Source organism: Lotus japonicus, chromosome 3 (genome assembly GCF_012489685.1).
Source record: "Lotus japonicus ecotype B-129 chromosome 3, LjGifu_v1.2".
NCBI lineage: Eukaryota > Viridiplantae > Streptophyta > Magnoliopsida > Fabales > Fabaceae > Lotus > Lotus japonicus.
The window spans coordinates 9,119,684-9,143,771 of record NC_080043.1 but is presented as its reverse complement, the minus strand read 5'-3'; the positions used below and the strand labels follow the sequence as shown (position 1 = coordinate 9,143,771).

Below are 24,088 nucleotides of genomic sequence, written 5' to 3'. Positions count from 1 at the left end.
ACGAAGACGTTTGTTTTCAAATTCACAACCATCTTGGAGCCTTGCAACGTTTAATTTAATTTGACATGGTTCTTTTAATTTTATTGAATTATATTGGTTGTTGAATATTTTAATTAAGTGCATAAACTTGATAAGTTTCTACGATTATAGGCCCCGTTCGGGGTGGTTTTTTATTTTGAAAATTTTAAAAATTAAAACTAGTTTTCAGTTTTATAAATTCAGCTTTTGTTCTTTTTGAGGTTTTAAGTTTTAAAAAAGTTGTTGTCAACTTTGTAAATCCGCAATAATCACAATAATGATCAACTTTGTGAATTCATAACAATGATCGGTAGCGGCACTATAATGGAGGAGGCATGTAGTAATGGTGGTAGAGTTTCAATATTAACTGTTGGCGGCAGCGGTGGTGGAGTATGGCAGTGGTGGCGACAGCAGCAGTGATAGGGGTTGTAACGCCAATGAAGGTGGTAGTGTGGGTGGTGGTGCCAACGCCAGTGGCGATGGTGGTGACGGGGGAGGTGGTTGTGGTGGTGGAGGGGCAGGGGCGGACCCACTTAAGACTAAGCGAGTTCAGATGAACCCCATAATTTTTTTTTCCGCTTACCCGCTGTATAATTATTTTTTTGAACCCCCCTGAAAATTTTAATTGAGTAAAATACACTCACCCCCCTCAAGGTTTGCCAGAATGACACTCCACCCCATTCTTTTTTTAAATCTACACTCCACCCCATTTTTTATAAAGGCAAAATTTAGTGACGAAAACAAATTCGTCACTAATAAAAAATAATTACTAATTAGTTAAAATTTAAATAAGTTTAATGCATATACACTATCATACATTAATTTATGAAAATAATTTTACTGAATTAAATTTAAAAAAATAATCCACTCTGTTTGTTAAGTCCACGTCCCATCTGTCTCCAAATCATATTTCTCACCACAAACGGTCACCACCAAGCCTTTGCTCCCTTTAACACGACGGCCACTGTCCCAGAATGTGAAACCCCATGGCACCACCATGCATCAAAGTTTTGTTGCGACCTGAACCACAGAACATGAATCGCACATTCCCAAAGCTATATGTTCAACTACTTCTTGTGAACTTCACCCCCTTTAAGTTGCAAGCGAACGCTCTGTTGGTTTAAGATGTCGTTGGATTTTGTTAAAAAAGGTGCTCCACCGCATCGTTGGGTTCTAATAACCTCCGATCCACTTCATATTTCTTAATTTTGTTTCTCTATTTTCTTCACCCATTTGTCTTGCTTTTTGGGTCTACAATCCAATTTTCAAAATTTGAGGTATAAAGAGATTATTTTGATTAAAATTGAATTATTACCAAATATGAAAACACAAGCATGTTTCCCTATGTTCGAGATATGGTTTGTAAACCGGTCGGGTGTGCTATTGCAGAATTTGCATTTTGAATTTATGGAGGAAGACCGCGATTGAGAGAATGAGGAGGACTGTGATGTTTTCATTTTTAAATTTAGGCTTAATTGCACTTTTGGTCCCCCAACTATGGCGTTCCTGCGAAAATCGTCCCTAAACTTCAAAATTAGCAAAACTCGTCCCTCAACTATACACACAGTTGCACTTTTGGTCTTCCGTTAGCATTCCGTCAGAAATCTAACAGATTGCTGATGTGGTATTATTTAATAATATTTTAATTGAAAAATATTAATAATATAATTAAGGCTTAATTGCACTTTTGGTCCCCCACGAAAGCGATATGTGTCATTAGAGTCCCTAAACTTTAAAAATCCCATTTTGCCTCCCTGGCGTTAACCCCCGTTAGCACTTTTGGTCCCTCCTCACTTTTCCATCCAAAAACTAACGTTTTCTGGATTTTTCCAGAAAAATTCATCCACTTCTTCATCTTCTTCATACATCCTTCAATCATCTTCATCATACTCTTCATCTTCTTCATTTTTTTTCCAGAAAATCTAAGTTCTTCAAAACCAAAAACTCTACAACCTTCATTCTTTCTTCATCTTCCCAAATTCATCATCTCCAAGCTTCACTAAGAATACCATAACCCCCATAGGTCTTCTCCAGAAAATCCAAGTTCTTCAAACTCAAAAATATCAAACCTCAATTTTTTTCCAAATTTTTTCATCTTCTTCCTCTATCTTCAAAATCTTCATCATACACTTAGCAAACAACCACCACAAAAATCCTCAAACCATCAATAACTGACACATTGAATCTGTTATACCTTAAAAAAATAAAATATGTGCTCGTTAATTATAGTCCAGGAAACTTTGGACCAAGTTAATTGATTATTTGCAACTTTGCAACCACAAATCAATGACCCCACGACCCATGATTAATTTCTCTCATTCTCTGTCAATCTTGTAGCACAATTTTTGAATGGCAAGCCAAGGCCGAGACACTTAGAATTGGTTACCTTTGCTGATAAACCCAATTAAATGTTGATTAAAGCAAATTGGAAATTCAAAGGACGACTCAAAAACCCTTCTCTGCCAGTTTCCAAAGCATGTCCTGTATCTACACCACAGTTTCCAGAACCTTCTCCCTCCCATGCTCAGATCTGTGACTTCTCCACCATCCTCAGATCTGCGAGACCTATAACCCACTATCATGATCTGCGACTTCTCCACTATCCTTCTTCTCCTTTTCATCGATCTGTGAAGATGGAGAAGATGGTTTCTGTTTCTAATCATTAATTTAGGGTGTAACTATGCATATAATTAATTTAGGGATGGGTTCTGGTGCAGGGAAAGGGCGAGATGGGTTATGTTTCTTAATTTAGGGATGAAGAAGATGAATGATGGGATCTGAAATTCTGGAATTTGGGTTCTGAAGGAAGAAGTTGAAGATGAATTTAGGGTTAAGATGAAAGAAGAAGATTTAATTAACTAATTCACTAATCATTAATTAATAAATAGGTATTTTTGAATTTCTTAAAAATACTTTTGTTTTTTTTTTTTTAAAAACCTGCTGTTATTTAATTAAAATTTTTTTTTTCAGTTAAAATTAATTAAGAAAGGCCATGTCATCATTTTCAGTTAGATTTCTGACGGAATGCTAACGGAAGACCAAAAGTGCAACTGTGTGTATAGTTGAGGGACGAGTTTTGCTAATTTTGAAGTTTAGGGACGATTTTCGCAGGAAGGCCATAGTTGGGGGACCAAAAGTGCAATTAAGCCTTAAATTTATTGGATTATATTGAAAATATTTTTTGAAATAATTGATTAACAATTTAAATAATAACTAATTATTAATGAAGAATATTTTTCGTCACTAAATTTGCATCTATATAAAATGGGGTGGGGTGTAGATTTTAGACAAGAATGGGGTGGAATGTAATTCTAACAAACCTTGAGAGGGGTGAGTGTACTTTATTCATTTTAATTTGCACGAAAGACCTCTCTCTCACTAGTCACTGCTCATCCCCTCACCCTCTTTCTCTCCCTACCCTAGGTCAAGCCGTCAAGCACACACACGCACCAGTGCACCGCCGGCCACCACCAGTCCACCACCACGCCTCTGCCTCTCTATCTCGGCTTCTCCAGTTCTCCTTCTCTTAGACCCAAGGCCAGACCCACGCGGCCACGCCACTGCACGAATTTGCTATACATTCGCTGGTCTTCTCTTCTCAGATGCTCTTCGCAAATTTGCTATCATCTCTCTCGCTCTCTGCATTTTCTCGGAATAGGGTAGATTTTCTTGCTCATGAGTTTTATTCTGGGTAATCATTGATTTGAAGGCCTATAAGAAGAGGGGAGGAAACAAAGGCAGACATGTTCACTCATCACCATATTCTGGGTAAATTCATTTCATTGTTAAAATGCAGAAATGTTTAGGACTTGATAAAGATTACACATTCAGCAAATTAGTATCACAAACATTGTTAAATGTATTTACCCCTTCATCTATGGACAAGTTCATGTTATTTTACAAATTTGGATGTTTTTGTTAATGTGAAACATAGTTGTTATTTTACAAGTTCATTGTTAAATCATTCTTTTGAAAATTTGAAATAAATTATTCAGAAGTGTTTAGCTAGTTAAGAAGAGTGATTTGAAAAACAACTCTTAATGCCTCTAGATTAAATTCTATGTAGCAATTAGTTTTCCCTTTGTATCTGATGCATCAAGCAACATAGATTTTTAATTGCTCTTTTGGGGGAGGTTGCAGACTAGAGAAAACTTGCATAAAAGGGGTATCATTCAAAATGGGGAGAGTTCTTCATGTGTTTTCTGTAATGAGGTGGAAGAAAGCCAAAATCACCTTGTTTTTAATTGCTCTTTTTCCCATCAGGTCTGGTCAATGTGTTACAAATGGCTAGGAATTCTTACTGCACTTCCAGAATGTGATCAAAGAACACTAAAGCAACAAGGGGCAGCGAAGACAGTGTGGTTAGCAATAGCTTTTGGTCCTTGTGGTTACACTGGAATGATATCCTCTTCAAGAATGATCAAAAGGAGGAAGGGAGAGTGGTAGAGATAGCCCAATTAAGAACTTGGAACTGGTTAAGGGTCAGGAACAACAGCTTTACATACTCACTATATGAATGGCTCACACAACCAAGAATCTGTTTGGAGAATATCTGATCATGATGAGGCGCAGGTTGGCTAAGGCATCGTGTGGTAAATCGTAGGCTCCCTAGAGGCATTGGAAAGCTGAACTAATCTGATTTGAATTGTGTACTGTTATGAATTGTGCCTAGTATTGTCGAATTGGTAGTTATCTTGTAAGGGTTGAATTTTTGTGTAAGGATTATCTGGGGCAACACAGAATTGCATAGCCCTGTTTTCTTCACAGATATTTGTGGTTTTGTTGTAAGTTGGTTTGGGGTACGCCTAATACTCCCATATTAATATACCTTCTTTTTGTTGATAAAAAAAAAATCAAGCAACATAGATAGATGTGTGACTCAATATTGTCCCTTGCTCAATATTGTTCTTGCTTGTCCTTACTGTCCCTACTCTTCTCCTTCTAAGCCTCCAAATTGTGAAGCCTCCGTTCTCAAACCTCCACCACACTCTCCTCTAATGAAGCCAACACTTGATAAATTTTGATGGGGTTGAAAGTTGAATCTTTGATAATTATGTGAAAAAATTAGAATTATAAAGCCAAGTGGTTGGCATGAAAAACAATTAACCAGTGGTGAGCTAAATTAGCTTGAACCTGTTAATTGGCAAACCTGTTCCCTAACTTTTACTTTCCTCTAAGTCTCTAACATATAGTTATTTTTGGCTTTCGGTCTTAATATTGTTAGCAGGTAAATCTAGTCCTAAATAGGTTAAAATACATTTTTTTATTACTAAAGGCATTCGGTATCCCATTTCCATTTAATGTGGGAACTATTCTAACTGACTTGTATAATTTCTGATATATAAATATATTGAAGTTATTTTTTAATTATATTTTTACCGATGTGTTAATTTGAAAAATTTGAACCTCTGACCCTAGATCCTGGATCCGCCACTGTGGAGATGGGATGTTACCTGGTAGTTATGACGATGATAGTGGTGGAAAGGATGTGGTGGTGGCGATTGTGGTAATGGTGGTGGTGTGGGAGGGTGGTAGTGGCAATGGAGGGTGGTGGTGGTGGCAACATTGGTGGAGGATGCAAGTGAATGTGGTGACCTTAATGGTGGCGGTGAAGGTGGTTGTGGTGGCAGTGGAGGGTGGAGGTGGCGACAATGGTGGTGTTGACAGTGGTGGATGGTGGTGGTCGGTGATGGTGGTGATGAAGTTGCATGTTATAGAAACTAAAAATCATAATCACAAAACCATATTTTGTGGTTTTTAAAAGCAAGCTAAAATAGTTTTGAAATTCAGTAAAAACTCACTTGCAATTTCATGAATTTGTTATAAATATTCACGAGGGTTAAACACTCCATATGAAGAGAAAGGAATAAAAGAGACCTAGATATACACATGTAACACAAAGTGATAGACAAAAAAAAGGTATATTAGGAATGAATGCATTTTCACAGTGCTTTCAAATTCAGATTGACTAATTAAACAAGCACATAATAAGTTCATTTTGTCAAAAACTAAGAAATAAAAGACAAATTTATTTGGGAACCATGCCAAATATGTTTATTTTCTACCCCAAAAGTTGAAATACCTCTAACATATTTGCTAGGCCTATCTAATATTTCTTATGGGACAAGATATCTTAGGCCTAACTTCTATTCCTTCAAGATAGTAATTGCCCCTCAATGGAAAACACTTTCGAATCATAGCCCACATCTCCACTTCACCATCTTCTAGGCTTGAATTGAAGAACTCCCCCATCTCAATCTCCAACAAACCATCCCTTCTCACATTTGGACATTCTAGTATATTGTCAATAGACATCGCGTTTAACCTCATTTCCAAACAAGCATCCTTAGTACAGAAAGGGCCTCCAAAAATGCGTGTCGATAACAACCCTTGGTCGTAGTAAGAGCACTGAGTGGTGATCAACTTGAAAACAAGAAAAGCTGCATATTGAGTGTTTGAGGACAAATCAACAGTATTTATCTTCCTAGATATAAAAAACCATAATGCATCTTTAATCATGGCAACTTCTTCGAACCTGTTCAATATAGAGGTTGGCAACATTTTTACATAAGGATATATGTACAAGAAAGACATGTGATACAAAAAGACAAACATTCGCAATATAACTCGTAATTAAGTGACATTGTACCTTACTCAAAATTTAAATAATTTTATCATAAGCAGACTATATGTTTAAAATAAATGAGTTGAAAATAAACTTCATATGTCTTTTACTTAATTTTTATAGATTTATTATTGATCCACTAAAGATGAGATTATTTAACATCGTGACTTTTGTTTGACAAGTCCGACCATTAATTAATAAAATAAAAATAAAATGCAATCCAAAAAAACTAGAATAAAATTCAATATAGAAGATCTGACCTAGACTCTGGAATGGTAACCCAGCGGCAGTATCGTTCATCGTCACCGATAGAAATGTAGAGAGCTCTGGCAGAAAGCATGTAACATTTCTTTCCACTCTTTCTGTCCAATTGAAAGCTCTGCATTTCAAACAATAAGAAAACAACCAAAGACTAATTAATAATCTATAAAACCCTAATCTAAGAAATGATCATATTAGATTGATGAGAGTATTACCTTTTTCCCTTGGTCGATGATGATAGGGTGATCTGAGAGAGCGAGATAAATGGATTTCTTTGAAGGAGCGTTGCCCAAGGAAAGAGACTGGGGAATGATGGAATGATAATCAGAAGGGAGAAAATGATTCCAAATAGTGTCAGAATTAGTGATAGAGCATAAGATCTTAGAAACGACAGAGATCCTGGCGACATCCAATGGAGTCGTGCGACACAGTATGTCAGTGATGCAGTCTTCCGGCAATTCCATATCTTACTCTCTTTTTTCTTTCTTTCTTACCCCACTTCGATAATTGTTGTGCTTTGCCCTAATTGTGTGTCCCAATCTATCTTTTATATATAGCACTTTGGAAAGTTGTTTTCAAGTCAATTGCTTAACCCATAAGTTTATACTACACACACACACCTTTTCTCCCGAATTTGTGATCTTAACACCATGAACTCACACTAATGACACGTGGTGTAATCACAACACAAATTATTTTCACAATTTATTATATAAAATTTTGATAAAATGATTTATAATTAAAATGAAAAACCAAACATATCCACCAATATAATAATTTCTAATAGTTTATATTAATTCTCTAGGATAATGGTATGTATATTAATTTCACATTATATAATTATCCTTTTTTAAAAAATAATTTTGTCTTTTGAAGTCTAAGAAAAAAATAGTAAAAATAAAAATAAAAATTTAAAAAAACTAAAATCTAAATTAAATAACTAAATATTTGAATAGTATATATATAAAAATTATATATATATATATATATTTTAATTAAAGTTTAGGGTTGATCAAATTAGTCATTGTGATTGTCATATTGTTTGATTTTAGTCCCTCATCGGAATAAAGTTTGCTCCATGTCCCTACAATTGTGGACTTTTTGGGTTCAATCCTCGTTGGAGGGCGAAGCTCTAATGAGAGTGTAGAGTGTGAGGCGGACACTGACGTGGCACACACATGTTATTTTTTATTTCCACATATATATAAATAATAATTTTAAAAAAAATTATTTATAAAAAACTCTTAATTCATTAATAACTATAGGGTTAATGGTCAAATTAGTCATTGAGTGTGTAAACGAGTTTGATTTTAGTCTCTCTGACGAAAAATGACGTTTAACGGCAATTCCACTAAATGTCATTTTTCGGGGTGGTTGCTAGCTTTCAGTTTTTGCGATGCACGAGGTAGACATTTTACCATTGGAAAACTTATCCAGAATCCACGTTTGGTCCTGATCCACGTTTTCAGAAGCAAAAAATAGTTGCTTTTGAATTTCTGGATCCACGTTTGACCTCTCCAGATTTGAAATCAAACTCACACTTACTCGATTTCTATCTCCTTTCTAGTTGTTTTGAATGAATTTATCTCTCTAATGTCGCTGTCTTTTCTTTTGGTTGAAAGATAAAAAGATGAATAAAAAGCTTCGGACACCATAATCATGTCTACATTGGCATGCGGGTTTTATTTGCTACCTGGATCCACTGCTCCAACATAGATGAGTAGAAGTGCAATGGGGACGAGTCTTCTTTTTCATCATATAGCATTGTTCATTAAAATTTGTGTTCTGTCCACCGGTGATTAGCTAATAGACAAGACAAACAAATTTGATAAAGAGAAGAGCTTTCAAAATGTAACAAAAATAAAAGATAAAGAGAAGAGGAAGAAAGCTACACAGATAAGAGCCAAAATTTGAAAACTTGTGTTTGTATTTTTCTTCATATAATAGTGGCAATGAGATCTAAACCTAGTACCTATTGCAAAATCTCAAATACCTAGGCCAATGCTACTGACTTTTTTACTTGCCAAGCACTTTTTTTAGGGATGACCTTAAAAATGGTGTTGTCGCCATTCTAATTATATATTTTCAATAAAATAGTATTTCCTACAAAAAAATTTCTTGTCACAACTTTCTCTATAAATTATTAGGCGGTAAATCCATTCCATTTTTTTGCACTTAGCTGAAGTTTTACAAAAATTCCACCCGAATTATAAATTCCCATTTGATAAATTTATCTTCCAAAAGAAACATACCTCGCATTCATTTTGATATTTTTTTTTACAAGAGGAAGAATATTCACTTTGATTTTGAAAGTTATGTTTATTTTAATAAACTATTTTTTAATATCTCCCGCAGCAGACTGGCTTGCGAAGCATGGCCACGTCTCTTGGCCCCTAGTATTCGTAATATTGCCCAGCTGGAGAGTGAGCTTCAATTGATTCTTCTGAAGGATTCTCTAGCGGTGCTTAGTTTTCTTTTTTCATGCCGTTAATTTTTCGATGTATAAAAAAAACTATTTTTTATTATTAATGTCTGGTTGATGTCGATAGTTCGTGCTTTCACTAAGTCACGCTTACTCCTTTTTCTGTCCAAGTGCTTGAGCACCTGCAATGTAACCCAAAAACAAATGCATAATTGACTTTCAAGTGGATGAAATGCAATCAATAGTAAAGTAAGAACCTTCGTTACCAAGAGTCATGATATTTGATCCACTTAAAAAGGAAACCATAGGGACAGAAAGGCACGCTTGTCTCCATAGTAAAATCAAGAATATCTTTGCATTTTCTATATTGTTTGGCTTCTAATGTTTACTGACAACAAACACAAATCAATGTCATCATTCTTAATTATATGATAGTTTCAACAAAGTACTCATGAATCCCCCAACAATCTCAGATGACAATTTTGCTGCCACAATCTCATGGCCCTCGTTCTAATACTTAGATGTGTCTTAAAGGATATCCAATTTCATTACAGCAGATTCAGTGTAACAATGTTAGCCTTGTGGAGATCAATTTTAACTTTCACCCAGGACTTTTGATGGTTGTTGGGTCCACACAAATTTTTCCTTTTTGTGTAACTGATGAATTGGGATGTAAGATCCAATGTAGGGAGGTTTTTTCAATGAGGAGTCCTAGGAATGGTTTTTTTATCAAGATAATTTTTTTTGTTGCGGGTGCAGATAAATGTAGGTTGATGCGGCCGCAGTTGCGCTCGCGATGTCGTTATAAAGACTCCAAAACTCTTTAGGTTGCAATTAAAAACCCTGTAATTCAGATGATAAATAGCTTTCATTGGATGGTGAATTATTGATAATGTGGTATACCATAAAAGAAATAAAGAATTTGTGTTGTCTTAAGGGTATGAAGCCTACATATTCAGTAGCTTGGTGCTGTTACCATGTAGCCAATAGTCAGTTGCATAGATTCATATATTCATTCTCAACGTTGTAGGTCCAGATATGGTGTTAAATTTTCCATTAGTGTCAAGTTCTAAGATTACTCTGAGGGAAAAGTACTTCAAGTAAAGATGGGAAATAAAAACTTGTAACATGTTTAACTACACGTTCATGTCAACATTTAAACATAACAAACAAACAAAGCTAATGCAGCAATCCACATAAACTGAACCTGCAAGCAAGTATAGCCTCCTAATTGTACTAACATAAACTTGGCCTAAAAGGAGGAAAGACAAAATGTAGTGAATATTTCACCATGACTATAACTTACAGTTGCCTAGTGACTTCAATGAAAGATAAAAAAAAGATAAAAAAAAGAAAAATGACAATTACACATTTACCTATTCTGTGCTAGCACAGACTCTCTCTATCACCTTTGAATCTGTTCTATGAGAGTTTTTGGATGGGGAACTTGATCCTCTGGAAGAACCATGTCCGAAGATGCTAAGCTTAGTGATTTTTTTGGAGAAAGAACTCATGAATTTACGCGATGCGGACTTCGCCATATCCCTCTTCATGCAAACATGCTCCCTCTCTAGATCATTTAATCTCATTCTCAGTCTAGCCAACTCAAGTTTGAGCTCACGGTTTTCACGCCTCAGTGACGCGTAATTGTCTCGTGGAGACATTGCTGCACTTAGTGCACCGCTACTTATGCGCCACGACTGGTGCATTGGCTTGGGGTCATCTTCCCCATAGGTGCCGGACAAAGAGTTTCTGAGTCTTAGTTGTTCAAAATAAAGAACTTGCACTATTGACTGGAGAGGAAGGCGCTCATTTTGCGCAGCGTGCGCTCCAGCTTCATGAGAAAGCTTTTGAAAATCAATCATTTTGCAAAGTTTCTTCTTGTCCAAATCTGACAAACCTTGATGAGCCTGAAAATACATTTACAGAAAGCATCAGGTATAAACTGCAAATTTCCCTGCAGACATCACTCAGGGAAGAATTTAAGAATAGATACACATCAGACATCACATATATATGTTTGATTAAGCCAGAGAAGTTTATGAATGATATAAAAATCTTGTATAACAAGAAATTGGCTGTTTTAACCATACTATGTGCATGTATGGAAGTCTTTCTATGATTGATTCTACAGCTAAAATCAATTCTTAGGAGAAGCTATTTTTTAAAGATTATAAAACCAACACATATAGCGACTTAATCTTTGTACACATGTATGAAGCAAAGATAACAAAACATACTTTTAAGTAAATATCAATTGCTCGATATAAGCCATCATGAACGGTGCGTGCGTGTGCCGGCAAGGTTTCTGCAATGACCAAAAACTTAGAAAGCTTCAAGTTTGCATCAGGCGCGATTTCAGCAAGGTAGTTGTCAACTAATTTTGATACTTTAACTAATGCAGTTTGGGAAGGAGAAGGAGGACTATCAGATTCAAAAAGAGAAGCATCTTCTAGGTCTTCATCGCTATCATCTTGCTGAAAAAAGTTTATCAAAATTCTATGAACTGTGTCAACATCAAATAAGGTATCGCCTGCGTGCCTGAAAGACGGAATCAGAAGATCATCAAGAGTGGCAACATCTAGCTGTGATCCTATCCTTCTTTCCAGGTCAAGTCTTGAAGCAATTGCGCAATCAAGCATCACCGCACTTCGCAGAAGACCGAAGAGGAAATTGATCGGAACAGCGAGTTTTTCAACAGGCAAAAGGCTGACAATGGTCTCAACCACAAGCTGTTCATGTAAACTGGAATCTGAATCAACTTTAGCATTGGTAGATGGATTCCACAAGCTGGATTTCTTTGTAAGTTCCTTCTGCGCGTAATTCACAAGTGAAACGCCGATACTCTCCGGACGAACACCGCGGCATTTCATGGCTGTTATGACTCTCTGGTACATGTCAATTCTAAGAACAGAAAGATCTTCAATCCACCAGTCACCATCACTTTTGGCATTTCTGCTCATGTGCAACCTCCCTGAGCTGCTATACTCTAATCTTGAGAAACTAGAAGCTATTTGCTCCGCGCAAGCTTTTGAAGCTATCGCGTCAATGCAGCGGCTAACTATTTTTAGCTCATCAGCAAGAGGGATCAGGCTTTCACATTGTTGCAAGACTTCAACACACATTTCAAGATTCTTGCAAACAATGCTATCAAGATATTCCTCGGCTCGGGAGCCGAGATTGTCTTTTGAGAAATCTTCAGACATTTCTAGGTAATCAGAAACACAACATAGCTGCGCAACATTTGTGGATGTGATCTCGAAGTTGATGCCGTAACAAAATTTGGCAGCCAACTCAAAGCATTCAGCACCTCCTGGAAGATTAAGAAGCTCAACTCTTGAGATATCAGAATCCCTATGTTCAGCAACTAGCCTCCTAATTCTTCCACTTCGGGAAACAAGAGGAAACTTCATATGAAGAAACAATAGTTAGAACAATCACATAAGGAAACTTCTGCATAGCCATCAACATGTTATTGTTATGAATAAGAATAATGAAAAACTCAAATTAAATGAGGCAAGTACTTACCTTGTGCAATGAAAATGTTATTCCACTCACTTCTATAGTTATATCACTTGGTACATCCCGAAAAATCCTACAAACGGTTAATGGGAGAATCATTAAAACCAAATCGTTTCTTTTTATTAACCATGCACTAATGAAATCCAAGACAGCTCAATTTGATTCTTAACTAAATATTAGAAGAGAAGAGCTCATATACAGAGTCCCTCACTCATCACAGTCCTTAAAAGAACACATAAGCATATAAGAAAATTGATCTTTCCTTTACTTAGAAGGATAAAAACAGTTACAATCAATCAGAAACAAAAAGGCACCAATATCAATTAGAAAATTAATTTGAAATTAAGATGCATGTAAACATCGCATTCCACCCTCAATTCTTCCCCTACACTGACATGTCCCTGCTTTTCAAGCACAAACAACACTTCAACTTTTCGAACAATTACAAGGAGCAGAAGAAAAGATTGAGGAAAATGACATGTGATTATAGTGAAACTGAGTTATGTAACCATATCATATGGTAGGTACCAGATGTAAAGCACAATCATAAACTTTGTTCACAAAATGATATTACCTGCATTAATTCCACAAAGGACCAACCCAAAAGAAGAAAATAAAATTCAATTTATAATCCCATACCATTACAGCTCAACTAATTGAATTATTAAGATGACAGACCCCACGGATAAAATTTTGGTTGAAAAGAAAAATTGTTGAACATCAACATATCTCCTAATCAGGAAAGAAATAAAGGAAAAACAAAAAAATGAACTAATATTGCTAGAGATTATGTGCTATACATATCAGTAATTAAGTAAGAAGTTACAGAAAAATCAGAATCACAATAGAAAACACAATCCAGAACAATAAACCAGATGGCATTAAGATCACACTTTTAGCATTCAAATACCAACAAGAAGCCATCCATGAACAAACAAGGAAGAAGAATAGTTCATTGATAAAGTAGAATATAAATTTTCTGAGATAAAATCATTGATCATTCCATTCCAGCAAACAGTTGAGAAAACAAGAAAAAAGAAAGTTCAGTTACAACAATCTTAAGCAGAACCAAAGTTAATTTAGCATAATTATAAGAATAGATTACCAGTTTGCAATACCAGAAAAGACAGAACAAAGGAAAAAACTACTCAATTCCCATGATAGTAATAAGAATGCCACAACAAAACAACATGTACAAAAACAGAAACTCACCCTTCAAGTAATACTTATTTTTTTCTTTCTGTGAAGCAAAACAAGAGACATGCAAAACCCAAAAATCTTTAACATGAGAAAAAGAAAAGCATGAAAACAAACCATTCATTGCATCTTTGCCTGGCACCTTTGGCCAAGGAAAATTGCTGCTTGTCAGTGGTACGGTCCATGGGGAGTGAGAAAAAAGACACGAATAAGAGAGTGAAAGTGTGAAACAGAACAAGAGAATGTGAATGGAAAGATAAAAGTACAGTAGAAGAAGTAGTAGTGGGTTTAAGGTTGTAGTGAAGTGGAGAAAGAGACAGAGACCCAGTTGGAGATGTTTCTGTTGAAAGAGATCTTTGGCCATTTTCGTCAAACAGGTGGTGCTTATTGCATAGATTGCAATTCTCCAAAGCAATGGGCCTCTCTTGTGGGTCATACTTTGCTTTCCATAACTTATTTTATACGACTCAGAACATATATCAATGTGCGTGTTTAAATACACGATAGAAAATCATTCCGACTCAGAATTATAGTAGACAGAAGTAATTTTTCTCATTTCCTTGTGTGTCCATCAATATTTTGTGGTCTATCTAAATATGCACACACATATTAAAGGGTGTTTATTGTGCACATAAGAAGTAAGAAGGACCTTTTGAAATCGAAAATCGACTAATTTACTTCATGAACCAGTTATGCCTTCAGTTTCATTACCCTTTAATTGGTTTGTTCAATCATAAAACTTACTGGATTTCAATTCTTAAAAAATTGCATTGAGAAGTTCATACCAACTAGTTTAATTAGTTGTTAGTGACATTATAAGTTGAAAGTTGTAGAGATAGATTCAATGGAAAACTTGTCCATAGTTGTTTAATATTAAGCATCAAATGGTGAATGGCAGTGTAATTTATTTACCCTCACTTGTAAGAAAGAGTAAATGATTGTTTCAGCACTCAGCACACTCACTTTTCTTCATTCGGTGTAGGCGCAAAAAAGGGGAAAGATGTGTTTGTATATATGTTACTTTAACAATGGTGTTAATTTGCTGAGAAAAGTCAAAAACAGGAACAAAAGTTGTTAAATAGGTCTTGACAAATTTGACATGTTACTCTTCCTGTCCCCCCCTTTCCTCCAAATTTCATCATTTTGTTTTCTAAACAAATATGGATTTATTTGCTTTAAAATGAAATGTTACATTGTCATATATTAAAAAATTGAGATTTTAATTATTTTATAATTTATTACGAATATACATATATTGTATCACAAACTGAGCCACTAATATTTTAACTAACCATCATTCTTAAATTCTATCCTCTAAAATGCATCATCTTAACTATGTATCCAATAAGTATGTGTTTTGCAAGCAATGTTAGAATATTTTTATTTAAAGCTTCTCATCAAACATATGGTAGTGTGTCATGTCACCAAAAGAAATGCAAATTACTTTAGAGCTGAATTTATGGACTCCTTTGATTTTTTTTTTTTTTATAAGCAATGGACTCCTTTGATAACGGTGAATTTTTAATTATACAATTTTGTCTTATATAATTAATTTTTACAAAAGTGTTTAAAAGAAAAGTAACTATAAACAATTGAGGCTTAATTGCAACTTTAGTCTCTGGACGTTTACAAAAACCACGATTTTAGTCCCTCACCTAATTTAATTATAAGACTAGTCCTTCACATTCCCTTTCGTTTGCAACGTTAGTCCTTCTGTCCAATTTTTAACAGAGAAGACTTATGTGGCAACGCACATGTCTCTCATGTGACCAAGAAATATGATTTAACTGCACTTTTGGTCCCCTACTTATACATCGTAGTTTTGGTCCTTAAAAGTCAAAAATTGCATCCAAATTAATAAAAACAATAAAGAAATAGAAAATGACAACTATTCATCTTCTTCAAAAATTGCACTCAAATTTAAATTTATTTTACTATGCCTAATTATGATTTTATAAAATATTTATTTAAATTCTTATTCAATAATGTTTTGATAACAATCATAATTGTTTCTCTTTCTATCCTATTTAATTTAAATTGAAATTATTTATATATAATCCTCCATGTTTTTTTTCGATATCTTTTATATTAAGTTGAATGTATTGATTAAAGAAATTTTATTATTCTATTAAAGTATAAACAAATCAATACATATATTTTTAATTATTTAAAATTAAAATTATAATATTATTCCTGATTGTGATTTAATAAATGTGTAATTAAATTTGAAGAATATGAATACTTATCATTTTCTGGGGTTTTTTTTTTGTTTTTATATAAATTTGAATGCAATTTTTTAACTTTAAGGACCAAAACTACATAATGTGTATAAGTCAGGGACCAGAAGTGCAGTTAAATCATTTTTCTTGGTCACGTGAGAGGCATGTGCGTTGCCACATAAGCCTTCTCCGTTAACAATTACACGGAAGGACTAACGTTGCAAACGGGAGGGAACGTGAGAGACTATTCTTATAACTAAATTAGGTGATGGACTAAAATCGTGGTTTTAGTGGTAATTAAACTAAACTCTAGGAAGAATTAGAGCATAAGATTGAATTTCAAGAAAGACATCTATATAGAGTAACACCAGTTTCGGAATGAGTTGCGACATTTATAAAAGAGGAAAAAAACTAGGAAAGTAACACAGATTTCATATTTTTAAATGATTATTGTAAAAAACTGTCTCCATTCAATACTAGTTTGCTTTTGAGATAATGTTGAGAAACCCTTTACGTATGAGAATTGATGTATCTGATTACAGGTTTCTTGGAAGTTTCATCAGGATCACAATGTTTCTAGCTTTTTGTTTTACTTTTTTTTACCATTCTTCTGTTGATTGAAAAATAAATCGTTTGTAATTTTCCTTCCTAATTAAAAAGTTAACAGAAGTCCAATGTTCAAATCTTATCTTCTTCTTGAGTGATCTTGCGTTGCTGGTACGTAGACCCGCGTAAACCTCTCCAGTTTAACAGAAGGCCTCCAATTTGTGTACATGTACTTACAGTGTAAAATTGTTTTGAAATATTTTTTTCCCTACAAAATAGTCAGTTAATTTTTTTTAATTGATATATATCCCTAAACTTTGGAAATATATATATTTGAGCCATAGGAAAGGCTAAAACCAATAGTTAAGGACTGAAAAATACAATTTCGAAGACTGAAAATTATTAATGAAGTAAACTTGAGTATTTCCATGAAAAATACAAACTTTGGGTTTTAGACCCACTAATTATATGAGCTGAATCTTCAATTTAAGTGAATGGTTTTTATAAATTGTCGGTGTTTACGCGTAAATCATATAGAACAATAATTATTGTAAAACAACTATCATCATCGACAACTATTGTTGTTGATGTGCTTCGTCCACAATGCCATTGGTGTCTCTGATCATTGTCACCTCTACCACATCGTATTCGTGCAAGCATTGATGTTGAATTCTTGTAAGAACTCTCTTTGTTCAACACATTGATACATTAATTAAGTGTTATTGTAAGGATCTAGAAGTCCTTGGATCTAGGTCACTATGTTGATGTTTGTAGATAAAAAAGAGAACTTGTCTTATGAAGTCTTGAGTCTAGCCTCTTATAGTGGAGCTCAAACCCTAATGCTAGAACTATTACTCATGAGCCTTCAAACTATTATATAGGCCCAAACACAGACGATTCTCGTTTGTCCTAAGAGCCTTGCCATGCTTCTTCAAACCAAACGACATGGTTTTGTGACAATAATTTGAGTTCTCACCACAAAAAGCAGTCTTGTTTTCATCCACCGCGTGCATTCTAATCTAATTGTAACCAGAATAAGCATCCATTAAACTCAACATACCATGACCCGAAGTCCCATCAACTAGCTTTTCAATACTCGACAAAAGATAATAAAAATCCTTTGGACATACATTATTTTAGTTTGTGTAATTGGTGTACATTCATTATTTACCATTTGTCCTTTTCACATTACAACGTGCGCTAGCCAAGTTGGGTATTTAAATTCCTTGGTGAATCCTCGCTCTAGAAGCTTTTTCGTCTCAAAGCAAATGACCTTTATTTTTTCTTCCCCCATCTTTCTCTTTTTCTGCACAACTATCTTGGTGTTTGGGGTTACCGAACACGCCCACCTTTCCATTATTTAATGGATATTTAACCGTAAGGTGAGCTGTCAAGATGATTGCCCCCAACTTATTTAGTGTACTCCTACCAATAATCTCAATGAAGACGAGACCCACAACACCCCTATCTTGTGATATTTGTAGAGATTAAAGCTTTAGTTCATGGAAATCGTCGACGCTTCCATATTCAAAGAGAAGCTAATTAGGTTGGAGATTGTATGACAAGGATAGCTCATGAGTTAAAGTTGGGTATTCATGTAATAGATAGTATGAGTCTCCTTCTCAAAAATCTATTTTAGTTCAATTTGTTTTTCAGCCTCATCCCGCTTTCTATAAAAAAGAAAATAGAAAAAAAGGGACTATCTGATTTAAACCCAAGAAAAACAAGAAAAATTGAAATTGTTTGATTAAGGGAAATAAATGATTTCAAAATGGTATTTCTTCAAATTCACGCTAGGGAAAATTGAATGAATTATAATTGTTTGGCTTAATTACAACTTTGGTCCCTGACGTTTACCAATTCCACAATCTTAGTCCCCCACCTAATTTAATTACACGGATGGTCCCTGACTTTGCTGCCTGTCTGCAATGTTGGTCCTGCCGTTTATTTGTTAACGGGGGAGGCTTACGTGGATGTCCAATTTGAGAGAGAAAGAAGGACTGAAGAGAGAGGGAAGCACGTGAGTTACACTTGAGACCTGCAACGGTCATCTTCTATCCTATTCTTCCTTAAAAAACAGAGCACCGTGAGGAAGATGTTTCAAAGCTTGAGATTTAGCGAAAAGGGAAGAGATAAAGAACGAACGAGTCCCTAGAGGCGAGGAAGAAGGTTGAATAAGTTGCTGGTCTCTTTCTCTCTCCAATTCAACTTTCACATCAGCTAAGTGACCATCCACGTAAACCTCCTCCATTAACAAACAAACGGTAGGACCAACGTTGTAGACTGCCAGCAATCTGTGTAATTAAATTTGGTGGGGGACTAAAATCGTAGAATTGATAAACGTCAGGGACCAAAGTTGTAATTAAACCTAATTGTTTCAAAGGAGTGCTAAAACGTGTGGTTTAATCACTTGATCTCTTAATTATAAGGTTGAAGTTTCGATTATTTGTCATGAAAATAAAACATATTTCATAATAAATCATTTGAGGCTTATTACCAGCACCGTAACAAAAGAATTAGTCACTTTAATTGAGAATGGATATCAAAGAAGTCTTAAAAGTTAATTCCTTTTGCACCTGCAATTGATTTTTCACTCCACGTGAAAGAAAGCAAACATATTATAAAGGTGAAAAGGAAGAAAGAACACTCAAATTTTGGATAAAGATGGGGTATAACCCCTTTCGATAATTTTATGATATATGAGATTACCCACCACCCGCTATATATGTAGGACACTTGTGTAGAGTTTATGAAGTAGGGTCTCCTTCTCCTGTATCTCATAATGGCATGTTGATCTGATATGAAATCATATCTTCCACTATTGGTTCCATTCCTTTCACGTAGATAGAAACAAAAATAAAGTTTTGGGTCCAAGTCAAACTGTTTAAAAGTCAGTTGTGATCGACACATATAAGGTAATGAGCATAACTATATGCACGGTGGGTAGGATCCCTCGAGTCATGGACATGTGCATTCTGAAATTAGATTAAAGATCCTCTCACATAATGTTAAGTAAAATATTATTCAAAGGGATATGTCACACCCATTTTAATACATATGAAAAATATAAATAAATACAAAATTTCAATACGTCTATAAAAATACAATTTGTTTAGAAATCAAATAATATGTATCTATCTATCTATCTTCATCTGAAACGCATTTGGGTTTCGAAAGAAATTGAAAGCTATAAAAAAACCATTGAAAGCCTTCCTCGAAGAATTTCATGTCCCCGACCCCGACCATCTCTGCTTCAGTCAAGGATTCACATTAGGGCTTCCGCAATCTCCATATCCGCTTGGCAGTGAGGGTTTGCACAAAGAAATCAAGGCTTCCTCAGCGATTAGGATTCGCTCCGTGTCTGTAATCCGGGCTTCTGTGAGTATGAAGAAGGTTTAGATTATGTATTTTTGGTTTCGTTTCACGGTTGTAGCTCTTTTTTCGTTTTCCTTATCCTGGCATTATGATTTTTGGTATTCCTTGCCATTTTCGTAGAAGCACCTCTCCTAAAGGCGTTGTTGTTTCATTCCGTGCCATCGCTGATAACATCTCTTGGTTGTGATGTCTTTCATTTGTGGCCTTGAATTTCCTTCTTTGGGTGAGAATGATGAAGGCTTAAAATATGTATTTTTTCTGTTTAGTTTCACTTTTGGTAACTCTTTACAATTTCCATAAGCTGCCATTATGAGAGTTTGATATGGATTTGCAGGTATGTTCACAAGTTGGCTTATATTTTTCCAAAAGGGAACAATCTAAGAGGTTAGGACGTTCATGGTTTTTCCCCCTTTTACATGAGCATTTTTAGCCTGAGTTTGAACTGCCTTAGCCTTAGGTGAAAACTGATTTTTTTGAAAAATTAATGGACAAATTTAATTTTCTATCCCTGGCATTTTCGCAAGGTTTAGCTTGCAAAAATATTGATTATCTTCTTGAAGTTACTATGTTTTTCATTAATTTAATAAAGATAAATAAAGAAAGAACATTCAATTTTGCTGTGCTTTGCATTTGACTAAGTGAAGGTGAAATTGGTCACTTAATCATATGGAAAACTTCTTTGTGCTCCACTTGAGTGGGAAAGACATTGGTGGCAAAAGCAGTGGCAAGGAAAACGGGATCAACCAGATAAAAGGAGTAGAGACAAGATCTATGCACAACATGCAACTAACAGAAAACTGCTTTCCCAGAAAACTACAAGAGATTGGCGCAGGTTGCTGTTTTTCTCTGTTGCTTTGGTTTTTTATTCATTTGTTTCTTTTTGTTTTGTTTTGTTTTGTGCTACCCTACCATTCAATTTTACTTGGTTTCCTCTTCTATATGTGATTTTTATGATGTTTAATATGTGAGTTTTGTCTTTCCCATTCTATTTGTTTAACATAATTCTTCACAGCCATTTGGAGGGGCACTTCACACAACAGTCTTCTATCGTCAATGATCTTTTGAACTTTTTCACTGTTTTACTGTTATTTTAGCTTTTTCTTCTTTTGTTTCTTTTGTTTAGTTTTGTGATTCCCCACCATTCAATTGTACTTGGTGAACATGTTTAATTAGTCCATTGTTTCTTCTTATGGTATTCTCTTTGTTTTATAAAGATAGTAATTAGTAATTACTGATCTGTTTTACCCTCATTGGTTTCATTCCATTTGATTCCACTAACAAAATTGAAAATCAAGCACAATTTATCAATGGTTTCATTGCTTAGAACTTTTGAGTGTGTGGTAGAGCAAGTTTTGAATTGGAAGAAATTGAAACTGAAAAGCACCTGTGCTCTTTAAAATTAGTATAAAATGTCACTGATCTCATGGACATTTTCTTTTCATGGCCATTTGTGCCTTATCAATGAATACAGGATAGTTCCCTCTTGCTTTTTTAGAAAATGTCCCTTCAGTAATATCAAATTTGCTCATGGACTAACCACACTATGTTATCTTATGCATGCTGATCCTTAATCATTTTTGTGCATGGATTCTAAAGTGACACCATCTTTTGGGTAATTTTATAGAACTAATTTTGTTCTGCAAATGAAATTCTTTTGTAGTCATATTATATGCTTAATTCTGCTTTGTGCTCTGAAGTATTTAACTACTAAAAGTTGCCTTTCTCCTCTGTTGTTCAATTGGATCTGAAACTGCATTGATTATTTTTTGTGTTACTACCATCTATTAGTAAAATTCCATTGAATTTGTGATTCTTTAGCACTAAAGTATTGCCATTTAAAAAACCTTAGGCTTGCTAAGTTGGATACGCAAAGAGCAGGTCTTCTTATCAACATGTGGTCGCTGTTGTGGTAATGCTAGAAGTTATTTTGACTCATAGTAAGTGATGACCATTCTTAATTAGATTTTTTATATTACAACATTGCTCAAATCCTTAAGGAAATCAGTATCATCATGCTGAATGGTTTCCAAAAGCTTTTCGTCACATGTTCTATCTCTCTCTAGCTGGACTAAACAAAGGAACAGAAGAACCTTTTTAAAGATATAGATAAATACTATTTTTATGGTGAAGATTATTTCTTACAAAAAAGAAAAATGTGTAACTTAATGAAGTAGAAAATTGGTCTGAAATCTCTACAAAATTTGTCATGAAGTCTAGACTTTTTTTAAAAAGTAATTACCATATAAGAGAACCTTGATAACACTAGATCTCCATTTCCTTTTGCTTGCAGGTGGTATGTATGAGGTGGTATGTATGAGGCCAGGGTGTGGAAGAGTTGATAATATGTGATTTTTTTTTTGTCAATACTGATATGAAGGGAAACTCTTGATTTAAAAGAGTTTTTCTTTATCCGATGCCTTTTTTCTTTCTTCATGTTAGCATCTTTGAATCTTATAGTAAATGTTGTTGCAAAGAAAGTCTTCAAGTTTGATTATGATTTTTCATTGGTTGTTTATGCATTGTTGGTTGAGCTGTGGTTGGAACATTTGAGGCCAATGAATCGCAAATGTTCCTGACGAAAGACTAGATAAAATAGTCTTTTTTTTTTTTGAAAGTAGATAAAATAGTCTTTGGAATTAGAAGGATTAAGATAATATTGGTCGGTGAGTCAAAGATATAGTAACTATAGATGATGAAGAAACATTAAAAGTGATTAATTTGTAACGGGTGAGTGACATTAAAAGCTATTAATTTTTAACGTGTGAAGAAACATTAAAAATGATTAATTTGTAACAGATGAGAGACATTAAAGTTATTAATTTATAACAGGTGAGAGGTGGATTTAGTTTTATGCAACCATTAGTTAATTAGAAGAGCTGAAGATGTATAACTATGAACGAGTCTTATTTATTGTTCTGTTAAGGGTATTATATGTAAAAACATTATTTAATGCTCTCTTGAAATGTTAAGTGGACAATTAAATATGAACAAAAAATTTTCTTCAAAGTGGACAGTTAAATAGAAACGGAGGGAGTATTTAGATAATAGATAAAAGGTGAGTAAAATGGAACTCTAATGCTAACCTAACCTTCTTCAATCTCAGGTTTTAGTTCCAGTTTTTTTTTTATAAAAATGCATAATTATAACAAAAATTACTTAAAATTGAAATGATGCGGCTGTTTTATCCATTTGCTTTGGTTTTTCATGTTATTCAACACTGCAACTCCTCCATCGATTAATTTTTTTAGGTTGTTTGCAGATGACTTCCCTCTACTCTCAGACCTTTTGCTCATTAAAACAGTTGCTAAACATGCATGCTTTCCAACAACAACCTTAGGGTCAGAGCTCCCAAAATAATAAAATTCACTACAATGGTTTTGAAACTTTAAGAGCTTAATGTGTCTTTCATGAGTGTCTTTGCATTCAGCAATTGAGTTTGTGCCTGTCTTTTGTGCTGAAACATATTTGCAGGAAAAGTCCAATGATTTCCTTTTTGGGACGCATACTAAAGGATTGGTGTATATGATACTGGCTGAGACGAGACACATACCGTAATCTGAAGCTTGCCGATTTTTATTGGCACAATCATTTTTTAATGAGTTAATGCAAACCTTATAAAAATTGTGGATTCTCTTTCGGAATCTTATGAAGGTTGGTGTTGCTATGATTTACATAAAAGAGCCCTTTGATTAAATTAATAGCATGTAGCTCTGCAGAGCGTCTCTGGCTGAATCAAGTCTGACTATTTGATATTGTTAAAAAAATGTAGTTCAGATTCTAATTATATGTCTTGCTTTTTATGCTTGACTATCTTTTGGTACATTATTCTATTTTGATTTACACTTTATAAAGGTGGTTGTGGCTTCTCTATTGCTATCTCTACAGCCTTGGAATTCCTTTTAC

General features: G+C 34.5%; 2 protein-coding genes and 2 long non-coding RNA genes across 9 annotated transcripts; 2 read left to right on the top strand and 2 right to left on the bottom strand.

Moving 5' to 3' along the window:
- The first annotated feature begins 3,318 nt into the window (after positions 1-3,318).
- Positions 3,319-4,918, top strand: LOC130749673 (uncharacterized). Its single transcript, XR_009023017.1, has 2 exons — positions 3,319-3,786; positions 4,282-4,918. It is a non-coding gene; the product is annotated as an uncharacterized LOC130749673 (long non-coding RNA).
- Positions 4,919-6,120: 1,202 nt separating this feature from the next.
- On the bottom strand, positions 6,121-7,411 carry LOC130743555 (F-box protein PP2-B11-like). Its single transcript, XM_057595803.1, has 3 exons — positions 7,120-7,411; positions 6,904-7,022; positions 6,121-6,553 (listed from the first exon to the last, which is right to left on the bottom strand). Exons 1-3 carry the CDS (start codon positions 7,366-7,368, stop codon positions 6,121-6,123), a joined length of 801 nt encoding a protein of 266 aa, XP_057451786.1. The 5' UTR covers positions 7,369-7,411.
- A 3,010-nt stretch (positions 7,412-10,421) lies between these two features.
- Positions 10,422-14,408, bottom strand: LOC130748651 (BTB/POZ domain-containing protein At5g48800). Its single transcript, XM_057601885.1, has 4 exons — positions 14,163-14,408; positions 12,855-12,921; positions 11,567-12,733; positions 10,422-11,236 (listed from the first exon to the last, which is right to left on the bottom strand). The coding sequence occupies exons 1-4, from the start codon at positions 14,228-14,230 to the stop codon at positions 10,703-10,705; spliced, it is 1,836 nt and encodes a 611-aa protein (XP_057457868.1). The 5' UTR covers positions 14,231-14,408; the 3' UTR covers positions 10,422-10,702.
- Positions 14,409-19,572: 5,164 nt separating this feature from the next.
- LOC130749543 (uncharacterized) lies at positions 19,573-22,700 on the top strand. 6 transcript variants are annotated; one of them, XR_009022963.1, is made up of 6 exons: positions 19,573-20,188; positions 20,309-20,408; positions 20,520-20,569; positions 20,830-21,017; positions 22,035-22,122; positions 22,476-22,700. It is a non-coding gene; the product is annotated as an uncharacterized LOC130749543 (long non-coding RNA). The 6 variants fall into 6 exon arrangements; XR_009022960.1 differs by having other exon boundaries at positions 20,306-20,408; XR_009022964.1 differs by having other exon boundaries at positions 20,306-20,408; positions 20,825-21,017.
- Positions 22,701-24,088: the final 1,388 nt, after the last annotated feature.